At 45.8% G+C, this 24,410-nt stretch overlaps 1 protein-coding gene across 1 annotated transcript in view; it reads right to left on the minus strand.

Moving 5' to 3' along the window:
* Positions 1 to 354: 354 nt before the first annotated feature.
* LOC144676068 (cGMP-dependent protein kinase 1-like) overlaps positions 355 to 24,410 on the minus strand; it is a gene marked incomplete at its 3' end in the record, with an annotated part of 74,108 nt that continues 50,052 nt past the window's right edge. Inside the window, exons 5-13 of the mRNA XM_078536581.1 lie at positions 21,359 to 21,422; positions 19,220 to 19,297; positions 16,537 to 16,631; positions 15,748 to 15,813; positions 13,010 to 13,084; positions 10,161 to 10,257; positions 2,845 to 2,984; positions 2,463 to 2,552; positions 355 to 496 (exon numbers count right to left, since the gene is read on the minus strand). Coding sequence (XP_078392707.1) covers positions 355 to 496; positions 2,463 to 2,552; positions 2,845 to 2,984; positions 10,161 to 10,257; positions 13,010 to 13,084; positions 15,748 to 15,813; positions 16,537 to 16,631; positions 19,220 to 19,297; positions 21,359 to 21,422 — 847 coding nt within the window. The remainder of the gene's footprint in view (positions 497 to 2,462; positions 2,553 to 2,844; positions 2,985 to 10,160; positions 10,258 to 13,009; positions 13,085 to 15,747; positions 15,814 to 16,536; positions 16,632 to 19,219; positions 19,298 to 21,358; positions 21,423 to 24,410) is intronic.

Here is a 24,410-nt window from a genome sequence, read left to right on the forward strand (position 1 = left end):
CTCTCCCTTCCTACTCCAAGTTCTTTTCCAGCTGTGAGGAGATATCCTTAACCCTGGCACTGGGCAGAAAACACAACCTTTAGGGCTCCCAGTCATGACTGCAGAGAACAGCATCTAACCCTCCTGACTAAATTGCCCCCTATCGCTTCCACAGTGCTTTTCACTACCCCACTCGAATGGTCTCCTGTACCACAGTGCCGTGGCTAGTTTGCTTATCCACTTTGCAGACATTGTTTGTGTCTGTACAGGTAGCAAGTACCGCACACCTGTTGGACAAGGTGAAAGGACAAGGTGCTTTTCCAGCACTGTATCCTATATCCCCATACCAGCCCCTGCCCGACTTGCAGTGCTTACCAGCTTGGCATAACCTCTGTGGTTGAGGATGATGTTCTCCGGCTTGAGGTCTCTGTAAATGACCCCTTTGCTGTGTAAATATGCAAAGGCCTCCAGCACGCAGGCAGTGTAGAACCGAGTCGTGGCATCATCAAATGAGCCCCTGCAATTGAGCGTACAAAAGAAAAATCTCAGCTCAGACCCTTCAGTGGTCAGCGACCAAGCCCCAGGCTCTCACATTAAAGCCAGAGGAAATTCCTGGAGTGGGGCAGCTTTAATTCTGTCTGCCAATAATTTCTACTTATATTAACATAACAAAATGCCCCATGGTGTTTAGCAGGGTAGTTATCAATCAAAATTTGACACTGAGCCACAGGAGGACACATTAGGGTAATTGTCCAAAAACTTGGTCAAAGAATGGGTTTTAAGGAGTACTTTAGATGAGGAGAGATAGGCAGAGAGATTTAGGGAGGGAATTCCAGAGCTTAGGACCAAGCAGTTGCAAGCACTGCCGCCAACGGTGGAGTGATTAAAATCAAGGATGCACAAGAGGCCAGAAAGTCTACTTTCTTAAAGTTCACGACTGATACTGTTTCACTCAGTGTTAGAAAAGTCAGCTGAGGGAGATCACAGCCAAACCACAACACTGTCCTTACCTGAGTGTGAAGGGAAAGTTTCGGACTGATGTTAGGAAGTACCTCTGCACAGAGGCCGATAACCAGGACTGGACTGGCGAGGCCAGGCCGCGTTTATCCAAAAACGTCGGATATCGTCACAGGGAAGACAGTAGGGTTAGCGTTCAAGAGATCAATGGACTGGATTTGGAACCTATATCTTGACTCCATTTGCCCACCTTGGTTCCCTAACCCTTCATACCCTTATCCAACAAGAATCTATCAATCTTAATTTGAATTCTCAGTTGACTCCCAGCCTCAACAGCTTTTTGATGGAGAGAGTTCCAGATTTCCACTACCTTTTGTGTGAAGAAGTGCTTACTGACATTGCCCCTGAATGGCTTGGCTCTAATATTAGGGTTCTGCCCCCTTGTTTTGGACTCGCCCACCATTGGAAATAGTCTATCTAACTTATCAAATCATTTAATCACCTCAACACTTCAATTAAATCACCCCTTATTATTCTATACTCATACAAATAGAAGCCTGCACTACGCAACAAGATTATATAGACTGGAGGGCATTCTCTGGGTAAGTACATTTTACAAGTTTGTGACTGGTGCACGAAAAGTCCCTCATCAAACCAGATTCGAAGCATCTGAAATCAGAATGTAAAAAGCACAGGGAGCAAGAGGCTACAACAGAGTTCAAAATCCAGCTGCCATCTCTCTAACCCTCGTCTCTCAGCAACGCCATCTCTGGTAACGGGTGGTTGCTGGAACAGGATGAAACTCTTCCAACTCCTTCTGTTGGAAGGCGTTTAAATTCCTTAATAAGTGTCAACTAAAAAAAACTAAACTGAATAGCAACAACCCTAACAAGGTGCTGGGTAAGGGGCACTGGGGGGGTGGCATTCACTTCAGTACAGGCAAAATATCACCCTGAAGAGGGGTCAGGGTCAAGCACTTCTCATGAGTGAGGCTTACAGGGATATAAGATGGAGAAAGAAAAACATTTCTGTGACATCTTTCACTACTTCAGTATGTCGCTTAGTGCTTTACGGTCTATTAAATATACTTTTAGAAATGTACTTACTGTTGTAGGAAACGCGGCAGCCAATTAGTACTTAGTATATCCCACAAATCGTAATAACAAACAGATAATCTCTGGGATAAAAGCAAAAAACTGCGGATGCTGGAAATCCAATCTCTGGGATTTTGGGTGAGGAATAAATGTTGGCAGTGAATCTGGGGATAACTCCCCTACTGTTTTGAGAGGGCAGACGAGGCCTTGGTTTAACATCTCATCTGAAAGACAGTGTAGCACTCCTTCTGAGAGTGTCAGCTTAGACTCTCTGCTGAAGTCTATGGAAAGGGTCTCAAACACACAACTGCCTGACTCAGAGGAGAGTGTGCCACCCTCTGAACTGGGAGCTGATGTAGGAGCACGAGTGCTTTCAGATCACTCCTGCCCTTTGATCGCAGAGTGATGGGAATCGCTGTAAATGTCAGTTACCTGTCTCTCAGGATGGTCCACAGTTCACCTCCAAGGCAGGCCTCCATCAGCATGTAAAGGTACTTATGGTCTCGGAATGTCCTGTACAACCTGGAACGCACACACACACACACACGTGCTGGTTCATACACTATATTAAATAGATCAAACATCACAGGTTCCCTTGTTGCATTGAAGATACACTGCTGTACGGGACCATTGTGAATCCTACTTATTTAACTATTTCTCAACACCACCAAACGCCCGCTTGGGGCTGATGTTTATGGAAAATGATACTGGCAGTGAATCTCCTCAGAAGATGAAGGGAGAGATGGCTGGGATGAAGTCTCAAGTCTCCAACCACACAACACCATGGAGGGCTGTGCTGAGAGAGTAGATGTACCTGACTATGAAGTCACAGTGAGCCTCTTGCATGATCTGCTTCTCTGAGCGAATGTGCTCCTGCTGCCGCATCTCCACTATGTGATGTTTCTTCAGAATCTTCATTGCAAAGCTTCGGCCCTCTTCATTTTTTAGCTGTACCTGCGGAAGGAAACCAATAGCAAGGTGGGAAAAAAAAGCTAAAAAAAATCAGCAGACATTCAACAAGCTCACACGGCTCACTAATTAAAATAAATTCCAACTGAAGCAGTATTTGAGGTCCTCTGATGGCTTACACAGTGTTTCAGGAGTGTGTTTGTTGTGGTACTTGAAACCTGGACAGAGTCCACAGGCTCACTCACTCCCCCAACCCACACTCATAGCTCAGGTGATAGATGGGGGTGCAACATAAGGGCTGAATCTTAACGGCTGGGTTGGGGTCCAGTTAGAGTTGTCTCAGAGGCTAAAATACAAAATATTACAGCGCAGGTACTGAACCACCCATTTCCAGTTTCGGTGGTGGCTGGACGAGAGTGCTGGCGACTAACCTGCTCACAGGAGCTGTTTTTTTAAATTTATTCTTCCACAGGATGTGGGCTTTGCTGGCTAAGCCAGCATTTCTTGCCCATCCCTCATTGCCCTTGAGAAGGTGATGGTGAGCTGTCATTTTGAACCGCTGCAGTCCATGTAGTGTAGGTACACCCACAGTGCTGTTAGGAAGGGAGTTCCAGGGACCCAGTGACGGTGAAGGAACGGTGATATATTTCCAAGTCAGGATGGTGAGTAGCTTGAAGGGGAACTTCCAGTGGTGGTGTTCCCATGCGTCTGCTGCCCTTGGCCTTGGTGGTAAAGCATGGGTTTGGAAGGTGCTGTCGAAGTAGCCTTGTTGAGTTCCTGCGTGCATCTTGTAGATGGTGCACACTGCCGCCCCTGTATGTCAGTGAGGGAGAGTGTGGATGTTGAATGTGGCTGATGGGGGTGCTGATCAAGTGGGCTGCTTTGTCCTGGTTATTCATTTAAATATTATGAGGCCTTCATTTTAACAGGCATTCTAATTTTAACCACAAACGGTTGGGTTTCCCAGGCATTGGGAAACTCGGCAGCTGAAAGGAGGTAAGGGGGCTGAATATATGAGGTAAGTGCCTCCACAGCACTGCTTGTGGGCCAGGATGAAGCAGGACTGCTTTCCCCTGTTCTTCTGGGTTGCTGACCTCTCAACAGCCTGACAAAAAACTCATCTCCAGACTAAAGCCCAGGGCATAGGAACAAATGGTGGCCCATCGACCTTTAGAGCCTGCTCCATCAGTCAGATCATGAGTGATAAGAAAATAGGAGCATGTGGAAGCCATTCAACCCCTCAAGCCTGCTCCACTATTCAATTAGACCATAGTTGATGTCCATCAACTCCACTTTCCCTCCTGCTCCCCATATCCTTTGATTTCCTCAGTGCCCGAAACCAATCGAACTCAGTCTTGAATATACTCTACTCATCAACTGACCACCCACAGTGTCTAGAATAGAGAATTCCCAAGATTCACAACACCGAGTGAAGAAATCTCTCTTCATCTCAGTCCAAAATGGCCAACTCTTTGTTCTGAAAGTATGACCCACAGTTCTAAACTCTCCAAATGGGGATAACAGATTCTCAGCATCTACCCTGTCAAGGCCTCAAGAATCTTATATGTTTCAATAAGATCACCTCTCATTCTTTTAAACTCCAGCAAGTATAGGCCCATCCAATCTCCATAGAGACCGATAAGGTTTAAAAAGAAATTTGAACATCCAGTTAAGAGCTGAAAGGATGACATCAAGATTTCACAGTTTAAAATGTTTTCTGTAAGAAACGACGAAAAGCACGATTTGACTAAATACTATTTTCTTTTTATAGGCGACTTATACTTCAAACCACAGAGAGGAACGTTCCCCTTTTATACTTATCAGCCATCACACTCTCCATAGAATTACAGTCCTTATAGCAAGCAGCCTACAGTAGTTCCCAGCTTCCCGTGGGGTTTCCGTATACCCATTCTGTCCAGTCGTAACTTCGAGCGACCGTCTCCAGGTGCTTTCCTCAGCATTTGGTGAGGTTCTTAAATCCAACACCTGCTGCAAAGCCTGTTCCAATGATTCTTCTTCCCCCTAGAGGACCGCCTCTGTCCTTCAGCTGGCTGTGCTCACAAAGTCAAGCAGCCTTTTCCCTCTGCTGACCATTGTTCTGAATATCTAGGTTCATAATTCATTCAATAAAACATTGCAATTATTTATGCAGCTTCCATGTGTCTATTTATGTAGCTTCTTTTCATCTGGGAACTACATAAATAATTTCAATCTTTTATCGATTTAAGTGTAGATTTCTGGCTCTACTATAAGCTTACAGGTGGGTCATTCATTGTTTAGATTTTCCCATTACTGCCTCTGACCTCATTTAATAAACACAGGTTACCTTTTAACTGCAATTAATCCAGGCTTCTTTGATTTGCATTTACATTAGGGTTATCAGTTTCTTGATCAGGCTTTTCCAATTATCCACATCAAAAAAATCCAATTGCTACAATTAAAAGTTATATTTTTAAAAAGTTTGTCAACAAGGGTTTTTTTGGTGGAACCAGTAAGTCTGAGGAGAATTGCCCTGACTTCATTAGAAATTTAAATTATTCATGTGAGTCTCAGAATCAACGGTTTAAAGTTAAGAGATAATGAGCTGGCATTTCTGTTTGGAACCTCCCAAAGCATGCCACATTGTCAAGGAAGTGCGCTTGTGGGGATTAGAGGATTAATTTGTTTAATTTATCTGGGTGGTTCTCACAGAGGGCAGTTGAAGATTTGGTCTTGTTTAGCTTACAGTTTACTTGGAATATGTGACGTGAAAAGAAACCGAAGATTTGCCTAGCTTGGAGCGAGGGAGAGAAATCTCCAGTAACCCTCACAACGAAAAGCGGTTCAGCCTTGTGGCAGAAAGCAGGCAGCCTCAACAGTTAGCTTAGAAAGCTGTAAAGCTACAGGAGCAGACTGGGAAAAAGCAGGCTGTCTGTCCATAGTGTGAGAATGGATGTTATTTTTGAATATTATTTTACTGTGAAGAAGGCTGTGTGTCTGGGTAAATTATTTAATTCGGCTGGGGGAAAATTTACTAGGAGACGGGGTGTCGGCGAGGTTTAAGACATGAAAGGATAGAGGCATTAGGTTTGAGGTACAAGTGAATAGGTTGGATCTGACATTTACATTTTTAGATAAGTTGAGAGTTCATTTGAATATCAAAGGGAAGTCAGAGGTGACAAGAGACATGTTTGCATCTTATCGGAGTTCCATGGGTAAACAGAAGAGGGTATATTACATTTTATTGACCCAAAAGCAGAGACATGGATATTTATATTTGGAAGGATATGAGTTTCAAAGAGGTGTTAGAACAATGGAACCTGAGATGAAAGGGGGAAAAGGTATTTTAGAGTTACTGTGGAAAGGTTAAGGTAGCTGTAGCTGTGGACTATTAGCTGTGAGAGCAAGATCTCCTGGAAACAGCTGTAGGCTGGAAGAAGATGCAGTTTGAATCAGCCATCCAGTCAAGCCAAAACAGGCCTGGCGTGCAAAAAGCAGTTTTATTCTGAAGTCTTGGATTTTCACAGCAGTGGGAGAGAGCTTAAGAGGGCGTATGATTTATTAAAGCTACAGCAGTTTGCCGTGGGTAACAATACTGGATTTTTATAGTTATATATTTATAAGGGAGTGTTGCCTGGAATGGTTTGTGAATGGCTTGGAGTTTGTCAAATATGTTCAGGAAAGTTTTCTAAATCAATATATAGAGGTACCACCAAGAGAAGATGCAATACTTGATCTCCTATTAGGGAACCAGACAGGTCAGGTGACAGAAGTATGTGTAGGCGAACATTTTGGGTCCAGTGACCACAATGTCATTAGTTTTAAGCTAATTATGGATAAGGATGGGTCTGGTCCTCGAGTTGAGATTCTAAATTGGAGAAAGGCCAATTTTGTGGAAACGAGAAAGGATCTAGGAAGAGTGGATTGGCATAAGTTGTTTTCTGGCAAGGATGCGTTCAGTAAGTGGAAGGCATTCAAAGGTGAAATTTTGAGAGTGCAGAGTTTGCATGTTCCTGTCAGGATTAAAGGCAAAGTTAACAGGCATAGGGAACCTTGGTTTTCAAGGGATATTGGCGATCTGGTTAAGAAGAAGAGAGAGGTGTATAGCAGGTATAGGCAACAAGAAGGAAATGAGGTACTTGTAGAGTAGAGAAAATGTAAGAAAATACTAAAAAAGGAAATCAGGAAGGCAAAAAGAAGACACGAAGTTGCTTTGGCAGATAATGTGAAGGTAAACCCGAAGGGTTTCTACAAGTATATTAAGAGTAAAAGGATAGTAAGGGACACAATTGGTCCCCTTGAAGATCAGAGTGGTCATCTATGTGTGGAGCCTCACGAGATGGGGGAGATCTTAAACAGTTTTTTAGCATCAGTATTTACTCAGGAAACTGGCATAGTGTATAAGGAAGGATGAGAAACAAGCAGTAGTTTCATGGAACATATAGAGATTAAAGAGGAGGAGGTGCTTGCTGCCTTACAGCGAATAAAGGTAGATAAATCCCCCGGGCCTGACATGATATTCCCTCGGACCTTGAGGGAGACTAGTGTAGAAATTGCAGGGGCCCTGGCAGAAATATTTAAAATTTCCTTAGCCACGGGTGAGGTGCCGGAGGATTGAAGGGTAGCTCATGTTGTTCCGTTGTTTAAAAAAGGCTCCAAAAGTAAACCAGGTAATTACAGGCCAGTGAGTCTGACATCAGTAGTAGGTAAATTATTTGAAGGTGTCCTGAGAGATCGGATATATAATTACTTGGACAGCCAAGGGCTGATTAAGGATAGTCAGCATGGCTTTATGTGTGGTAGGTTGTGTTTAACGAACCTTGTAGAGTTTTTCGAGGAGGTTACCAAGAAAGTAGATGAAGGAAAGGCTGTGGATGTTGTCTGCATGGACTTTAGTAAGGCCTTTGACAAAGTCCCACATGGGAGGTTAGTTCAGAAGGTTCAGACACTTGGTATCCATGGAGAGGTTGTAAACTGGATTCGAAATTGGCTGTGTGGGAGAAGACAGAGAGTGGTAGTGGATGATTGCTTCTCAGACTGGAGGTCTGTGACTAGTGGTGTGCCTCAGGGATCTGTACTGGGACCATTGTTGTTTGTTGTCTATACCAATGATTTGGATGATAATGTGGTGAATTGGATCAACAAGTTTGCTGATGACACTAAGATTGGAGGCGTTGTGGACAGCGAGGAAGGCTTTCAAAGCTTGCAGAGAGATCTGGACCAACTGGAAAAATGGGCCAGAAAATGGCAGATGGAATTTAATGCGGAAAAGTGCGAGGTGTTACATTTTGGAAGGTCAAACCAAGGTAGGACATACACAGTAAATGGTAGGGCACTGAGGAGTGTGGAGGAACAAAGGGATCTGGGAGTTCAGATACATAATTCCCTGAAAGTGGTGTCACAGGTAGACAAGGTTGTAAAGAAAGCTTTTGGCATACTGGCCTTCATTAATCAAAGTATTGAGTATAGGAGTTGGGATGTTATGGTGAGGTTGTATAAGACATTGGTGAGGCCAACTTTGGAGTATTGTGTGCAGTTCTGGTCGCCTAACTACAGGAAGGATATCAGTAAGATTGAGAGAGTGCAGAGAAGATTTACTAGGATGTTGCCGGGTCATAAGGAGTTGAGTTACAGGGAAAGATTAAACAGGTTAGGACTTTATTCCTTGGAGCGTAGAAGAATGAAGGGAGATTTGATAGAAGTTTACAAAATTGTGAGGGGTATAGACAGAGTAAATGCGAGTAGGCTCTTTCCACTTAGATTAGGAGAAATAAACACGAGAGGACATGGCTTTAGGGTGAAAGGGGAAAGGTTTAGGGGGAACATTAGGGGTAACTTCTTCACTCAGAGAGTGGTGAGAGTGTGGAACGAGCTACCATCTGATGTGGTAAATGCGGGCTCACGCTTAAGTTTTAAGAATAAATTAGATACATGGATGGGAGAGGTCTGGAGGGTTATGAACTAGGTGCAGGTCAATGGGACTAGCGGAATAATATTTCAGCACAGACTAGAAGGGCCGAATGGCCTGTTTTCTGTGCTGTAGTGTTCTATGGTTCTATGGAAGGTGTTTACTTGAGGGTCTGACCAAGTAGAGTATTTTTCGGGCAATATTTGAGAGACTAATTTTAACTGTGTAACTGTAAATCTTGTGTGCTTAAGTTTTATTTGAATCTTGTTAATAAAACTTTTACTTTTAGTTTTTAAAATCCCAAAAGTATTACTGGACTTTTTGCTGTTGAGATCAGTATGTTTTCGTCTCGTTTTCAGAATACAAAAAAAAAGGGTATGGCCCGTGAGCCTCTGGGATTTGGTTTACGCAGCAATTAACATCTGCTGTGGTCACAATGAAAGTCAGAGCAAGAAGGCAGTGGAAACCTCACAGAGAGAAAGCACTCCAGAAGTCTAAATGCTAGACCGAAGTAGTAAATTCTGGGGGGCTGTGACATACCTTTGGATTGGTCCCTCGAGAACTGAATGAACCTTCAAGATTTTGTTAAATAAGGGAACTCCTGGAGTGTGGTGGAGTTGAGTAAAAGTAAAACTAGATTCACAGCATATGTAGTAATAAACTATAGTGTTAATAGTGCTTGCCTTGTTTAATTTTTAAAATAAATTCACTAAAGTTTGTTTTCATTTTAAAACATGAAATCTTGTGGCCTAATTCTTTTCAGTTAATGATTGGGTGTTTGGAGTTCTCTCTAAACATTCACAGTCCCTGGATCGTCACACCACACAGAACTGCTGCCTGTGGTATTCGTTCATTTTGTAAGGAAGCTTCTCACTTGATCTCAAAAATGGCTTCCTCTGCTCTCTTCCCCATGGCAACATAAAATACATTAACCTTGTATCTAGGTAGAAAGGCCAACTAGCTGTTCTTAACTCCAACTCCCTTTCATCTTAGAAAGTAAATGGACAATTTACAGCACAACTGTTTACTATCCCATACCTACAACACCTTTCTGGGAATTTGGGAGACTCAGAGTCTCCTCGTTAAACTGAGAGACTGCTGCCATCGTCTCCAAGAGCTTTGCACCTAGCTCTCAGTAAAACTATCTCTCTAAGCCTTCCTTTGATCTCTCACAATTAAACCATTCAGGCTTACTGTCAGGCAGAAAAATGACCCCCTTTACCCTAAATTTAAAGCTAGAGTCCCAAAATATAATAATCTTATCATAATTGTAACCACTCGATCTGTATCTTAACTCTGTTTACTTGGCTCAGTACTGGAGCCTCATGACTTACCAACTCAACACGACCAAATCCTCCAACTCCGAGGGTCTGATGGACGTTGAAATCTGTTCGCTCCAAGCTGCCAAAGAATGCAGCTTCCGCCTCAAACCTGAACCAGATTGCAAACAGAAGGATAAGAAAATCATTTGTCGTTGATATAAGGTTGTGCCTGATGACGGGCCATTCAGATTCAGTGAACCCAGAAGCACCCCAGGAGTAGCCCCCAAGCACTGAACCAGCAACGCAGCAGCGACAAGAAAACAAGTCTGAGTAAATTCGCAAAGCAATGTCACAATTGACAGAGCCTATGGAAGCAGAGCTCTGGGGGTGAGTAAATCATGTGTGTAAACCATAAGTGATTTTAAAGATTAGAGGTGGCAGGGCAGGCTGTGTGTCAAGACTGTAGTCCGTAGGAATTTGTGGACAGCAAGACTGTCCCAGACGCCTACATCTGAAGAAAACGTCTCTGACTTCAGTCAGTCCAGCTCAGAGTCATTGGCTTGAATTTTTGCTCGAGTCGGGAGTGCAGGGTCGGAAATATTTCCCACTCCACAAGGCCACCTTGAGAGAAAGTTTCCTGGATGTTCTAAATTTGGTCCCGGGCGCATGGTTGTTAACGGGAGTTGGACCTGCTGACCCCGGAAGGCAGCCAAAGGGGCTGCTGGGTGTGGAGGTGGACTGTGTGAAAGGCCTATCTGGGTGAGCCAGTACTTTGGCCTAGCTGTTAAAAAATTCAATAAAACAAAAAACAGCCTTCCAGCCCTCACCCCTCCAGCCCTCACCCCTCAAGCACTCCCCATGCCTTGTCCATGCCAACCCATGCCATCTCATGAACCCGTGCACCTACCCCCCTATAGACTTTCATACCCTCCATGCAAACCTACAATGCTCTACCTACCCCCATGGCCCTTTATAGCCCCATGCCAACTCATGCCCCCACCCACCACACTTTGCCCTTACACCCTCCATTCCAACTCACCTAGTATCCACCATGGGCAGACCTCAGTACCCATACTGAGATGAAAAAAATGAGTTCTATTACAGACTTTAAAGAAAAACCCTTTCACTGCATTTAAATTCCTTCAACTATTTAATCCCTCAGAAAAAACAGTTCATTCAAGTGCTTAATACCTTATTTGTCTTTGTATTCTTAGTCCCACATCAAAGGCTTTATAACCACTTGAAGCTGTCAATACAATTGTGAACTGACAAACATCAAACTGAACTGACAGGCACCCCACTGCGATAACGAAAGGTTGTCAAATCAGTCATGCAACACAAATCCTATAATGATAACAATGTCAACATTGAAATAGTTGAAATTGAAATAGTAAGTACTGATTTTTTTCCAACTGCAGACTTTTTTTTTTAAATGCCTTGATGAGTCCAATGAGATTTAAATGTTTTGACAGCTTGACAGTTCCAATGAGTTTATCCACTTTACGCACTTCCGGAATCAGGGCTCCGGCGCCATCTTGGCTATACAGGAGACCCTCTCCGTTGTTGCAAAAATTCAGGCCATTGAGTCACACTCTGAAACATAGGGAGGGAAAGGAATTTCTAGATACTTTCATTCAGGAAAAGTGTAACTGTTAGGGAGCATGGCAGTGGGGACTTAGGAGACATTGAGAAAGAGGTTTGTTCAATGGATAATATGTACTTGCTACCTTGTAAAGAGGACAAAGAGAAAGACTGTGGAGAGGACAACGGAGCACAATGCAGACTGAGGCATGAAGAGTCAGAAGACTGTCCAAGGAGGTGGGGGACAGGGGGAAGAGCAGAATAGAAATGTGGTTGTAATAGGGGATTCTATAATTAGGGAGTTAGATAGTGCCCTCTACAGCCAAGAATGAGAATCTCAAATGGTGTACTTCACAGAAGCATTATGCAACAATATTAGGCACCAAGCCACCTAAGGATACAGTAGGACAGATGACCAAAAGCTCAGTCAAAGAGGTAGGTTTTAAGGAGCAACATAGAGGAGGAAAGAGAGATGGAGAATTTTAGGGAGGGAATGTTAGAGCTTAGGACCTTGGCAGTTGAAAGCCCAGCTACCAACAGTGGAGCGATAAAACTGGGAATGCTGAATAGATCAACATTGGAGGTGCGCAGACATCTAGTGCAGGTTGAAGGAGATTAGGATAATTATAACAATGCTTTAGAAACTACTCACTGGCCAGGAAGCCAAGGCTATGACAGGTGCAGCTTAGTTTGCTATGTTGTTCCTCTACACAAATGGTTGATGGTTAGTCTTTTCCCTACTGAGTGGGGAGAGGAGTGACGGGACTCTACAGCAACAGAGGATGGAGTCTGTTACTGGGGCCTCCAGCTGATCAATCACCTAGTCAATGATGCTGAGGAAAGGCAATCAGGAAGGACAGAGTGAATATGTCCAACAGTCTGATACAGCGCATGTGATTATGTTAGAGAACACTGACGCACTGAATCCCTTGCTTTCAGATTGTAACATTTCATTGAGAAACACTGTCTGCAACACTGACAATGGTGTAAGGACATGCCAGAGGTGAATATCAAACCTATTCAGAGGGGTATCTGATATCACTGGACTAACATGAAGTTGGTCCTTTCTGTTTCAGCTAAGATTGTGAGCCTGTTCTGCTCTTCTGGCTCCTGGTCAGTGCATTTCTCATGGCCCAATTGTGATTGGATTGGGAATGGGGAAAAATAATCACATACGAAATTGCAATCGCAGTTAACCAAGCTTTCTCTATAATTTATCTTGCTCGTCCTGTTGGGGCCTGTCCATTTTTGAGCAGAAATGAGGACCCAGGCACAACAGAAAACTAGTGTTAAGTGGAGAGGTGGATCTCACTATAAATACCCAATATATTCATACTCACTCTGCCTGCATCTCCGCACTCTCATATTCTCTACTGGAGACATCTTCCAAGCTTCCAGTTAACTGTCGGAATGAGCTACAGACAGCAAAAGATTAAAAGACTTTAACTGATGTGGCACCGATTCTTCCACGTTCAGCCATTCAATGACACCTCACTGATCAATATACAATTCAGATGGATAACCTTTCAGTAAAATAATACTGTTGTTCATTGTAGCCTGATGGCTGCTTGTTGACCATTATCACAGTCAAATTGGAATGGAATGGCATCTAATGGCCGCCATTTCACCCAAATTATAACCAACCACTGATCAGCATATGGCTGTAGAGAGATGACCAGTTACTAAACAATGTTATAATATACGAGAGAATGCCAGTCATTGCCCAACACACTATAGATTCATTTACAAGCGAACAATGTTCAGACAGTAAAACGTCTAGTTGTGATCATGCCCGTGTTGCTCGGATATATGGACAGTCGATGAAGGGGGCATGATGAGTTATAGTTTTCTTTTTCTGCTGTTATCAAGACCCTCAGATCTGATCAAGGTTTATCAGCTGATGAAGGGAATAGACTGTGCAGACAGTTTGTGTCAATTAAGTAGGTTAGGGTGGACCAAGGAAATCGCAATCTCATGTTATGTGAAGGCCATATTTTGGATATCAAGAGGTGGTTCGATATTTTCCCTCTTAATTAGCCTGGGGTTTTTCCTCTTTCTTCGCCTCTCCAAGGTAATCACGTGGAGGGCTGGGGAGTTTATAAATGATGGCTTCGGCAACACACTTGAGGCTAACTCCTCTCTGAAAGAAGAATAATCATCTGACATCCAGCTTATTCCTACTCTGTCACAGTAACAGCAAGGTACCACAACCAAGAAGATAAATAGCCAGCTCTTCTGCTTTTGTGATGTTGATCAAAGGTGAATATTTGGGCCAGGAGGCCAGAGAGAACTCGCCTGCTCTTCTTCAAAATAGCACCACAGGATCTTTAACACTCACCAGAGAGAACAGATGGGGCCTTGGTTTGGCATCTCATTGGAAACATGACACCTCCGACTGTGCAGGGCTGCATAGATTAAGTGTTAGGATGTGAAGCAAAAACGTGGTCAAAATGATGGGTTTTGGAAAGGTTTTAAAAGAAGGGGAGTTGTGAAGAGAGGACGTTCCTCAGCTGGCTAAAGGTAGTGACAGCAATGGTTGGCTATGGCCTGAAGCTTGGCTTCACTCTCCTTGAAGCCTTGCTGTGGGGCTGGTGCTGTGGAGCGGGAAAGAGAACAATCATCCTCCCACCTGTGACGCCAGGAGGAATTGAATGCTGGCCTGCACTGACTCTCTTCTGCATCCTCGTACCGGCCCACACTGACTCTCTTCTGCATCCTCGTACCGGCCCACACTGACTCTCTTCTGCATCCTCGTACTGGCCCACACTGACTCTCTTCTGCATCCTCGTACTGGCCCACACTGACTCTCTTCTGCATCCTCGTACTGGCCCACACTGACTCTCTTCTGCATCCTCGTACTGGCCCACACTGACTCTCTTCTGCATCCTCATACTGGCCCACACTGACTCTCTTCTGCATCCTCGTACTGGCCCACACTGACTCTCTTCTGCATCCTCGTACTGGCCCACACTGACTCTCTTCTGTATCCTCGTACTGGCCCACACTGACTCTCTTCTGCATCCTCGTACTGGCCCACACTGACTCTCTTCTGCATCCTCGTACTGGCCCACACTGACTCTCTTCTGTATCCTCGTACTGGCCCACACTGACTCTCTTCTGTATCCTCATACTGGCCCACACTGACTCTCTTCTGTATCCTCATACTGGCCCACACTGACTCCCTTCTGCATCCTCGTACTGGCCCACACTGACTCTCTTATGCATCCTCGTACCGGCCCACACTGACTCTCTTCTGCATCTTCATACTGGCCCACACTGACTCTCTTCTGCATCTTCATACTGGCCCACACTGACTCTCTTCTGCATCCTCGTACTGGCCCACACTGACTCTCTTCTGCATCCTCGTACTGGCCCACACTGACTCTCTTCTGTATCCTCGTACTGGCCCACACTGACTCTCTTCTGCATCCTCGTACTGGCCCACACTGACTCTCTTCTGCATCCTCGTACTGGCCCACACTGACTCTCTTCTGCATCCTCGTACTGGCCCACACTGACTCTCTTCTGTATCCTCATACTGGCCCACACTGACTCTCTTCTGTATCCTCATACTGGCCCACACTGACTCTCTTCTGTATCCTCATACTGGCCCACACTGACTCTCTTCTGCATCCTCATACTGGCCCACACTGACTCTCTTATGCATCCTCGTACCGGCCCACACTGACTCTCTTCTGCATCTTCATACTGGCCCACACTGACTCTCTTCTGCATCTTCATACTGGCCCACACTGACTCTCTTCTGCATCCTCGTACTGGCCCACACTGACTCTCTTATGCATCCTCGTACCGGCCCACACTGACTCTCTTCTGCATCTTCATACTGGCCCACACTGACTCTCTTCTGCATCTTCATACTGGCCCACACTGACTCTCTTCTGCATCCTCGTACTTGCAATTTTCCCTTGAGCATGAGATTAATTAGGAAGTGGCAGATCATACCACAATGGGAGTGTGCTGGCCCATCAGAATCTTAGGTGTCAGTTAGATAGGCATCTATGCTCCATTATGTGAAACATGACCTGTGAATGAAATAACACAGATAAAAGGTACTCACTCTCTGTCAATCACCAGGCAAATCACATCCTCTGCTGCAATTACATTGGCCAACCTTATGTCTTCTCTGAGGGTACAAGAGTAGATACATTAGTGAAATCATGAGATCAATTCTTGACATCATGCACTCAGAGCAAGACAAGTTTCCGCAGTCTCGCCGCTTTCCATCACAGGCTCTCCACTTCCTCCCCGACACACTCTAATGCAGCTTCCAGCCTTCCCTTATACTCCGCACCAGCACTAACATCTGCCACCTCACTGGAGGACATACACTGAGGTGTGGGGGGGAGCAGGTTGCTGTAAGAGAGAGAGAGAGTGAGGGTGCACCCCTACATTGCACACCCTTGAACAAGGTGTCACTGAACAGTAATCAGGAACAGGAACCTAGAACTGAGTTTCATTTCTGGAACTAGGGCCAGTTCTAACTCCCTCCTGCATCAAGGTGCTCGCTTCAGAGAATCTTACAACACGGGAGAGCATTCGGCCCATCATGCCTGTGTCAGCTCTTTGAAGGAGCTATCCAATTAGTCCCACTTCCCCTACTCTTTTTCCATTCCCTTGCAGTGTTTCTCCTTTTGAAGTATTTATCCACTTGGCCTTTAAAAGTTCAACTGCACCTGCTTCCACCTCCCCAGCACAGTGCATTCCACCTGGACAGAGATCAGGCTGGCTATGATTGTGCTGCTCATGGCTTTGGCCACACCACTCCAGCACCAATCATTTATTCACTGTTCACAACTGTTGAGTGTTGGAAGAGCTGGGACAAATAAGAGAATGGAGGATGACATACCCTTGTAGAGCCTTCTCGCCAAACCAGTCTCCCCTGGACAGAGTAGTGGGAAGCTCTGTTTCTCCATCTTTCAATTCATCTTGTATTACGTTCACCTTGTGGGCATAAACAAAGCAGATGTCAGTGGGGAAAGAGCAAATATTACACGAACAGATGGTGAGCAGAGCCCTGTTAAACTGCTTCAACCTAACACTACCACTGAGAACAGCTAAGCTGCCATGAAAGTTGGCAGCATCACTTAATAAACCAATTCTATAGAAACATGCCAGTTTGTGTACAAACCCATGTGAGCTGATCAATTAGATCCCAGTCTGTAACTCCTCCTGGGTATTTGTTATTCTATATATTAAACCACCCAAACCCATCGATTAGATTCCAGTCTGTACCTCACTCCTGGTTATTTGTTATTCTATATATAAACCACCTGAACCTCTCAATTAGATTCCAGTCCGTAACTCACTCCTGGGTATCTGTTATTCTATAAACAAACCACCTGAACCCCTTCATTAGGTCCCAGTCTGTAACTCACCCTTGGGTATCTGTTATTCTGTATATAAACCACCCAAACCCCTCGATTAGATTCCAGTCTGTGTCTCACTCCTGGGTATTTGTCATTCTATATATAAACCACCCGAACCCTTCAATTAGATTCCAGTCAGGAACTCACTCCCGGGTATCTGTTAATCTACATATAAACCACCTGAACCCCTCGATTAGATTCCAGTCTGTATCTCACGCTGGGTATCAGTTATTCTGTACATAAATCATCCGGACCCCTTGATTACCAGGTATCTAAGTGTTGCCGGGGTGTGAGCTGATGTCTGCTGTGTGTTGTCCAGGTGTGAGCTGGTATCTGCTGTGTGTTGCCCAGGTGTGAGCTGGTATCTGCTGTGTGTTGCCCAGGTGTGAGCTGGTATCTGCTGTGTGTTGCCCGGCTGTGAGCTGGTATCTGCTGAGTGTTGCCCAGGTATGAGCTGGTATCTGCTGCGTGTTGCCCGCGTGTGAGCTGGTATCTGCTGGGTGTTGCCCAGGTGTGAGTTGGTATCTGCTGGGTGTTGCCCAGGTGTGAGCTGGTATCTGCTGTGTGTTGCCCGCGCGTCAGCTTGTATCTGCCGGGTGTGAGCTGGTATCTGATGGGTGTTCCCCGAGTGTGAGCTGGTATCTGCTGCGTGTTGCCCGGGTGTGAGCTGGTATCTGCTGCGTGTTGCCCGGGTGTGAGCTGGTATCTGCTGCGTGTTGCCCGGGTGTGAGCTGGTATCTGCTGCGTGTTACCCAGGTGTGAGCTGGTATCTGCTGCGTGTTGCCCGGGTGTGAGCTGGTATCTGCTGCGTGTTGCCCGGGTGTGAGCTGGTATCTGCTGCGTGTTGCCCGGGTGTGGGCTGGTATCTGCTGAGTGTTGCCCATGTGTCAGCTGGTATCTGCTGCGTGTTGCCCGGGTGCGAGCTGGTATCTGCTGCGTGTTGCCCGGGTGTGAGCTGGTATCTGCTGCGTGTTGCCTGGGTGTGAGCTGGTATCTGCTGCGTGTTGCCCAGGTGTGAGCTGGTATCTGCTGCATGTTGCCCGGGTGTGAGCTGGTATCTGCTGTGTGTTGCCCGGGTGTGCACTGGTATCTGCTGGGTGTTACCCGGGTGTGAGCTGGTATCTGCTGGGTGTTGCCCAGGTGTGAGCTGGTATCTGCTGGGTGTTGCCCACATGTCAGCTGGTATCTGCTGTGTGTTGCCCACATGTCAGCTGGTATCTGCTGTGTGTTCCCCGGGTGTGAGCTGGTATCTGCTGGATGTTGCCCGAGTGTGAGCTGGCATCTGCTGCGTGTTGCCCGGGTGTGAGCTGGTATCTGCTGCGTGTTGCCCGGGTGTGAGCTGGTATCTGCTGCGTGTTACCCAGGTGTGAGCTGGTATCTGCTGCATGTTGCCCGGGTGTGAGCTGGTATCTGCTGCGTGTTGCCCGGGTGTGAGCTGGTATCTGCTGCGTGTTACCCGGGTGTGAGCTGGTATCTGCTGCGTGTTGCCCGGGTGTGAGCTGGTATCTGCTGGGTGTTGTCCATGTGTCAGCTGGTATCTGCTGTGTGTTGCCCGGGTGTGAGCTGGTATCTGCTGGGTGTTGCCCATGTGTCAGCTGGTATCTGCTGCGTGTCGCCCGGGTGTGAGTTGGTATCTGCTGCGTGTCGCCCGGGTGTGAGCTGGTATCTGCTGCGTGTTGCCTGGATGTGAGCTGGTATCTGCTGCGTGTTGCCCAGGTGTGAGCTGGTATCTGCTGCGTGTTGCCCGGGTGTGAGCTGGTATCTGCTGCGTGTTGCCCGGGTGTGGACTGGTATCTGCTGGGTGTTACCCGGGTGTGAGCTGGTATCTGCTGGGTGTTTCCCAGGTGTGAGCTGGTATCTGCTGCATGTAGCCCAGGTGTGAGCTGGTATCTGCTGTGTGTAGCCCAGGTGTGAGCTGGTATCTGCTGGGTGTTCCCCGGGTGTGAGCTGGTATATGCTGGGTGTTGCCCGAGTGTGAGCTGGTATCTGCTGCGTGTTGCCAGGGTGTGAACTGGTATCTGCTGGGTGTTGCCCAGGTGTGAGCTGGTATCTGCTGGGTGTTGCCCAGGTGTGAGCTGGTATCTGCTGCATGTTGCCCATGTGTCAGCTGGTATCTGCTGCGTGCTGCCCGGGTGTGAGCCTGGTCACTGACAACTCACTCACCTTTCCCTTGCTGATGATAAAGAAAGTGTCTCCACTGGCTCCCTGCCTGATGATGTAGTCACCCTCTTCATAATGAGTCTGCAAAGTAATGTTAGAATATCACAGTGAAATGGGCTAGCACTTTCCCCTTTCTCAATGGGTCAAAATACTAGCCAGAGTAATACAGAGTGAGTGCTGATGATGGAATTCTGATTAATGGATACGAGAGAGCAGCAGTATGGCTCAATTTTTCAATTTGTGGCATAAACAAGGATTGAGTGTCAAAGATTGAGGGGTGATCTGATCAAGATGTTTAAAATATCGAAAGAACTTGATAGGGTAGATCCTCGGGTGGGGAAAGCAACAGCAAAGGGGCATGTTATTAAAATTATAGTTAGGCTATTCAGGAGGGAAATGAGAAATAGTTTTCCCATAGAAAGGGGACTGGAAATCTGGAGTACTCCCCCAAAAGGATGTGTGACTAATTGAGTTTTCAAGAGTGAGATGGATAGATTTTTAGTTACTGTTGGAGTGATGGTGGGACAAAGATAGGAACCCAATTATCTGGCCATCTGTCCCGCCCAACTGTGCCTTTACCCGCTCCCTGCAAACCCACTCCCCCCACCCGCCCATCAGGAACATGCGACTGGAGAATCTGCTGTTCACAATGAACTGAAAAACTGCTGGAATTTTGAAACCGAAACAGAATATGCCGAGAATGAGCAGCAGGTCAGGCAGCTTCTGTCCGAGAAAAGACAGGTTGATGTTTCGGACGAGACCCGAATATTGGCCCATTTCTTAACATCCTGCATTTAGTGCAGTAGGAAAAAGTCCAAAACTCTTCACAGGAGCGTTATCAAATAAATTAGACACTGAGCCACATACAGAAATATTGGGACAGGTAACAAAAAGTAGCTATTAAGGAGATTCTTAAAGGAGGAGGAGAGAGGCATATAGGCTTGGGAGGGAGTTCCAGAGCTGAGGGCTTTTGCAGCTGAAGGCATGGTCGCCAATGGTAGAATGAAGGGAGTGATGGATGGACAAGAGGCCAGAATTGGAAGAACACAGAGATCCAGGCAGGTTTCAGGGATACAGGAGGTTAGAGAGATAGGGAGGTGCTGACAGAGTTTGTGGGTGGACATATCATACATACTACCCTTGCAAGTCGCTCACCATTATCCATCTCGTTTCAGCTGAGCCACTTTCATAGATGCCCTTTTTGTGTTAGATTTAAAAATATACTACAGGATAAATTCTTCCAGCAACAGAAAATACCTGGTTGGCTCAGGAATCGGAATGTCAAAAATAAAGATTTTAAAAGGGGAGAGTGTGCGAGAGCGCAAATCTGGCATCAAACTGACCCGAATTTCAATTTAGACGCTCAGAGCAATCACAGTTTGTGACCTTAAATGGACGTACACACATGCCTTGGCAGCAGAATTAAATGCTGCACATTATGTTGTGTGATACTCTTGTTTTGCACACATACGGTCATGCATAAACAATACCATCCCACGTACTAAGTTGCAATATAAACTACCCTAAAACACTAGAACAACAGAACTTAATCCGATATCAAGATCACAACAATATCATGTTTAACAGGAGAGCCAGGCTTCCATGGCTGTCTCACTTCAGTGATTTGTCCTCACCAATTCCCCCCCACCCCCAAATAATCCCCCACACACACAAACAGCCCTCAACTTTGGATTCTGAACCGTCTGCAACCACATTGTGGAGAAGTACAGCCATCTGGAATGCAATGTACTGCATTAGGTTGCATCCTGGGTATGATGATATAACAGAGACCATCTCTCTCTAGTTCTCTGTAAATCTGGATTCGTCCAGTCTATGTCTGGTAAAAGTAACCAATTTCATTCAGTCGGTGGAGGGCTTATTCTTTCATGGAACACATGCAGAATGTGCAGAAACGGTTACAAATGCTCTTCGACTCAAGGTGCTACTGACATGATGCAATGCCCCGGTTGAGGCTGGGCTGCTCCACTAGGGGTCTGCAGATGGAACAGAAGGACAAAGTTAAGAGACTTCTTGTCTGTCAGCAAGCTATTGGAAGGGGGCAGGTGTTCAACTGCAGCAGAATTCCCATCAACAAAAGCAACAGGACACAGGGAAAAAGGGATCTCTGAACTTCATCAGTACCTCCTCCAGCACATCAGCGAGTTTACTCAGAACTTCCTCCTGAAGATTGCGAAAGGAGGGGACGCTGCAGAGAGAAAGAAGATGGGGTGTGTGAGAGGGGTGTCTGAATGAGCATAACCAGCACTCACCCACAGCTCTCTTATCACAAGCACCTAAGGGACTGCTTTAGGAACTGAAAATGGGAAAGACAAGAAATGCTATTAGTAATGTCACAATTAAACCACATTATTAGAAATCACACGTTTCAAAGCCACGGCTTTTTTTTTTGATGGAGGGAACAGCTAACACCCAGTAACAGAACAATTTCACCCTTTGATAAATCTCAAGACCATCTGTTAGAACCTCCAAGGAGTCACCTGTCAGTAACTGGCCCTGTCACCTGATGTCAATCTCCTCCCTCCAACCAGTCCAACTTCAGCCAGAACCTTTGTCACAAAAGCTGTGCGAATAGGAAGGACTGGACGGTGGAAGTGAAGGGAGAAAATGTGAGAGTCTAAAATGAAAAGTTGCAATTATTTTCTCTCAAATAAATTGGGAAAGGTTTGCAAAGAAAAAGAGCGAGAAATGAACTAATTTGCTTTGTTGGACTAGTCGCTCTGTCCGGCTGGGCTGGGATTATTTATTGAACGTGTGGAAACAAAAGCTTAGTTCTCCTGACATGAGTTAATCAGCAGCGACTGCTAATTCCACCGCATTGCACTGGGGGGGTTTGGGCCTTGGGCCTGAGTAGTAATTAATAGGTCAGAGCCCCTCAAGAGCTGGAACACAGACAGAAAAAAAATGCAGCCTGCAACAACCTGAGGCTTTCTGTGCAGACTCATACGCTCTGGAATTCCCTCCCTCAACCCCTCCTGCTCCTTGAAGACACTCCTTCAAGCTCTATGATCAAGCTGTTGGTCATCTGCCTTAGATGGTTCAACACTTTTTGTTTGATTACACAGCAGCTTGGGGAAGTTTACTACATTAAAGGCGCTTTAAAATGCAAGTTGTTGTTGGAAGAACAATGATGCTGATCTATAGCATTAATTCAGTTAAGCATTAAATGGGTTCTGCATTGAAGAGCTACTGTTAGTCTAAGCACGTTTGTCCTCTCAGGAGACTGTGCGCACGAATGGGTCACTCCCTCATCCTTGTGAATGTTGCTGTTATGTGAAGACCATGAATGTGAAAATTGTGTCACAGGCTATTAGCTGGGAGCGTACTCTGATCTGCTGCTTGTGGACTTCAGAATAAGATGCAGGCTGTTAAAGATTGGTGAATTGCAAGCAAGATTGCGTCCTTGGGAGAGCTAGTCTTCTGTGAGAAAGACATAGAATGTGAAGTTCACGTTGTGAAAAAGAGATGTTGAGGAGGTCTGACTGATCTGTAATGGAATTTCTGTCAAATTAGATTCTGCATCTTTGTGACGAACAGTCAAAAGTCTGTTCTCTTCGGCAAAGCTCATTTCATGTGGGTCTTCTCTGTTCTGTCTGTGAATCACTCATTATGCTAACCTTGCTCAAAGCTGAAGAATGTTCGAAGCTGAAGAATGTGAATATTTCATTATGGTGAAGATGCGAAGGGAATCTCCATATTAAAAATTCTTCAAAAAACAAAGAATCAGAAATGAAAGGATTCAACATGGACAGATATAAATGAAACACTAACTCTTCAAAGGCTGCAAAGTTCGAGGCCTTTGACATTAATGGTAGGTATACGAGTACACATTGCCTGTGTCCCAGAGGATTATCTTGTGTGTGTGTCTGTTTGTGTGTGTACGTGTGTGTATCTGTTTGTGTGTGTGTACGTGTGTGTGTGTCTGTTTGTGTGTGTACGTGTGTGTGTCTGTTTGTGTGTGTACACGTGTGTCTGTTCGTGTGTGTACACGCACGTGTATCTGTTTGTGTGTGCATGCACGTGTGTCTGTTTGTGAGTGTGCATGCACGTGTGTCTGTTTGTGTGTGTGCATGCACGTGTGTCTGTTTGTGGTGTGTATGTGTACGTGTGTCTGTTTGTGTGCGCGCGTGACCTTATTCTCCAACTCTTCCCCACCTTATTCTCCAACTCTTCCCCATCCCTCATGACACTGACCTGGCAAACCTTGGCACTTGTGAACTGTGAGCATTTGACGAGGAATGGTTTATCCAGGGGAGTGAGGGAAGGGGAGTGGCACGGATAAAATGGGAATGGGGAAGGTGGGAGCAGAATCAGGGAGCCGAGGTGGAGAAGTCAGTTTTCCTTCAGAGTTCAGCAGCTGTTCCAGTCATGACCAGATGGGAACGAGGAAAAAAAACGTTAAAATCATAGACAGCAGGTGAGAAGCAGAATAATGGGGGGGCGTTGGGGGAGAGAGCTGAGAAGGAGGGGCTGCGGGGAGCAAACAATGGACCAGGAACTTAACAGCTATATAAATATTGTGGCTACTAGCGCAAGTCAGAGGCTGGGAATTCTGTAGTGAGTAACTCACCTCCTGACTCCCCAAATCCTGTCCACCATCTGCAAGGCACAAGTCAGAAGTGTGATGGAATACTCCCCACTTGCCTGGATGAGTGCAGGTCCAACAACACTCAAGGAGCTCAACATCATCCAAGACAAGGCAGCCTGCTTGATTGGCACGCAGTCCACCATCTTAAACATTCACTCCCTTCACCACTGACAGTAGCAGCAGTGTGTATCATCTAAAAGATGAGCTGCAGCAATTCACCAAGGCTCCTTTGACAGCACCTTCCAAACCCAAGAGCAGCAGGCACATGGGAACACCACTGCCTTTAAGTTCCTCTCCATGCGACAAACTATCTGGACTTGGAACAACATCACCGTTCCTCTAGCTTTGCTGGGTCAAAACCCTAGAACTCCCTCCCTAACAGCACTATGGACAGCTGTGGTTCAAGAAGCCTTCTCAAGGGCAATTAGGGATGGGCAACAAATGCTGACCTTGCCAGTGACACCGACAGCCCATGAAAGAATAAGAAAATGACAGCTGGGTGGTGGAGAATGAAAGGGGTGGGCGGAATGACAAGCTGCAGGGGATAGAATAGGGGCAAGTAACAACGAAGCCCTGAGATGCCTGGGC

The sequence above is a fragment of the Cetorhinus maximus genome, unplaced genomic scaffold, assembly GCF_964194155.1.
Source record: "Cetorhinus maximus unplaced genomic scaffold, sCetMax3.hap1.1 HAP1_SCAFFOLD_1335, whole genome shotgun sequence".
Classification (NCBI taxonomy): Eukaryota; Metazoa; Chordata; class Chondrichthyes; order Lamniformes; family Cetorhinidae; genus Cetorhinus; species Cetorhinus maximus.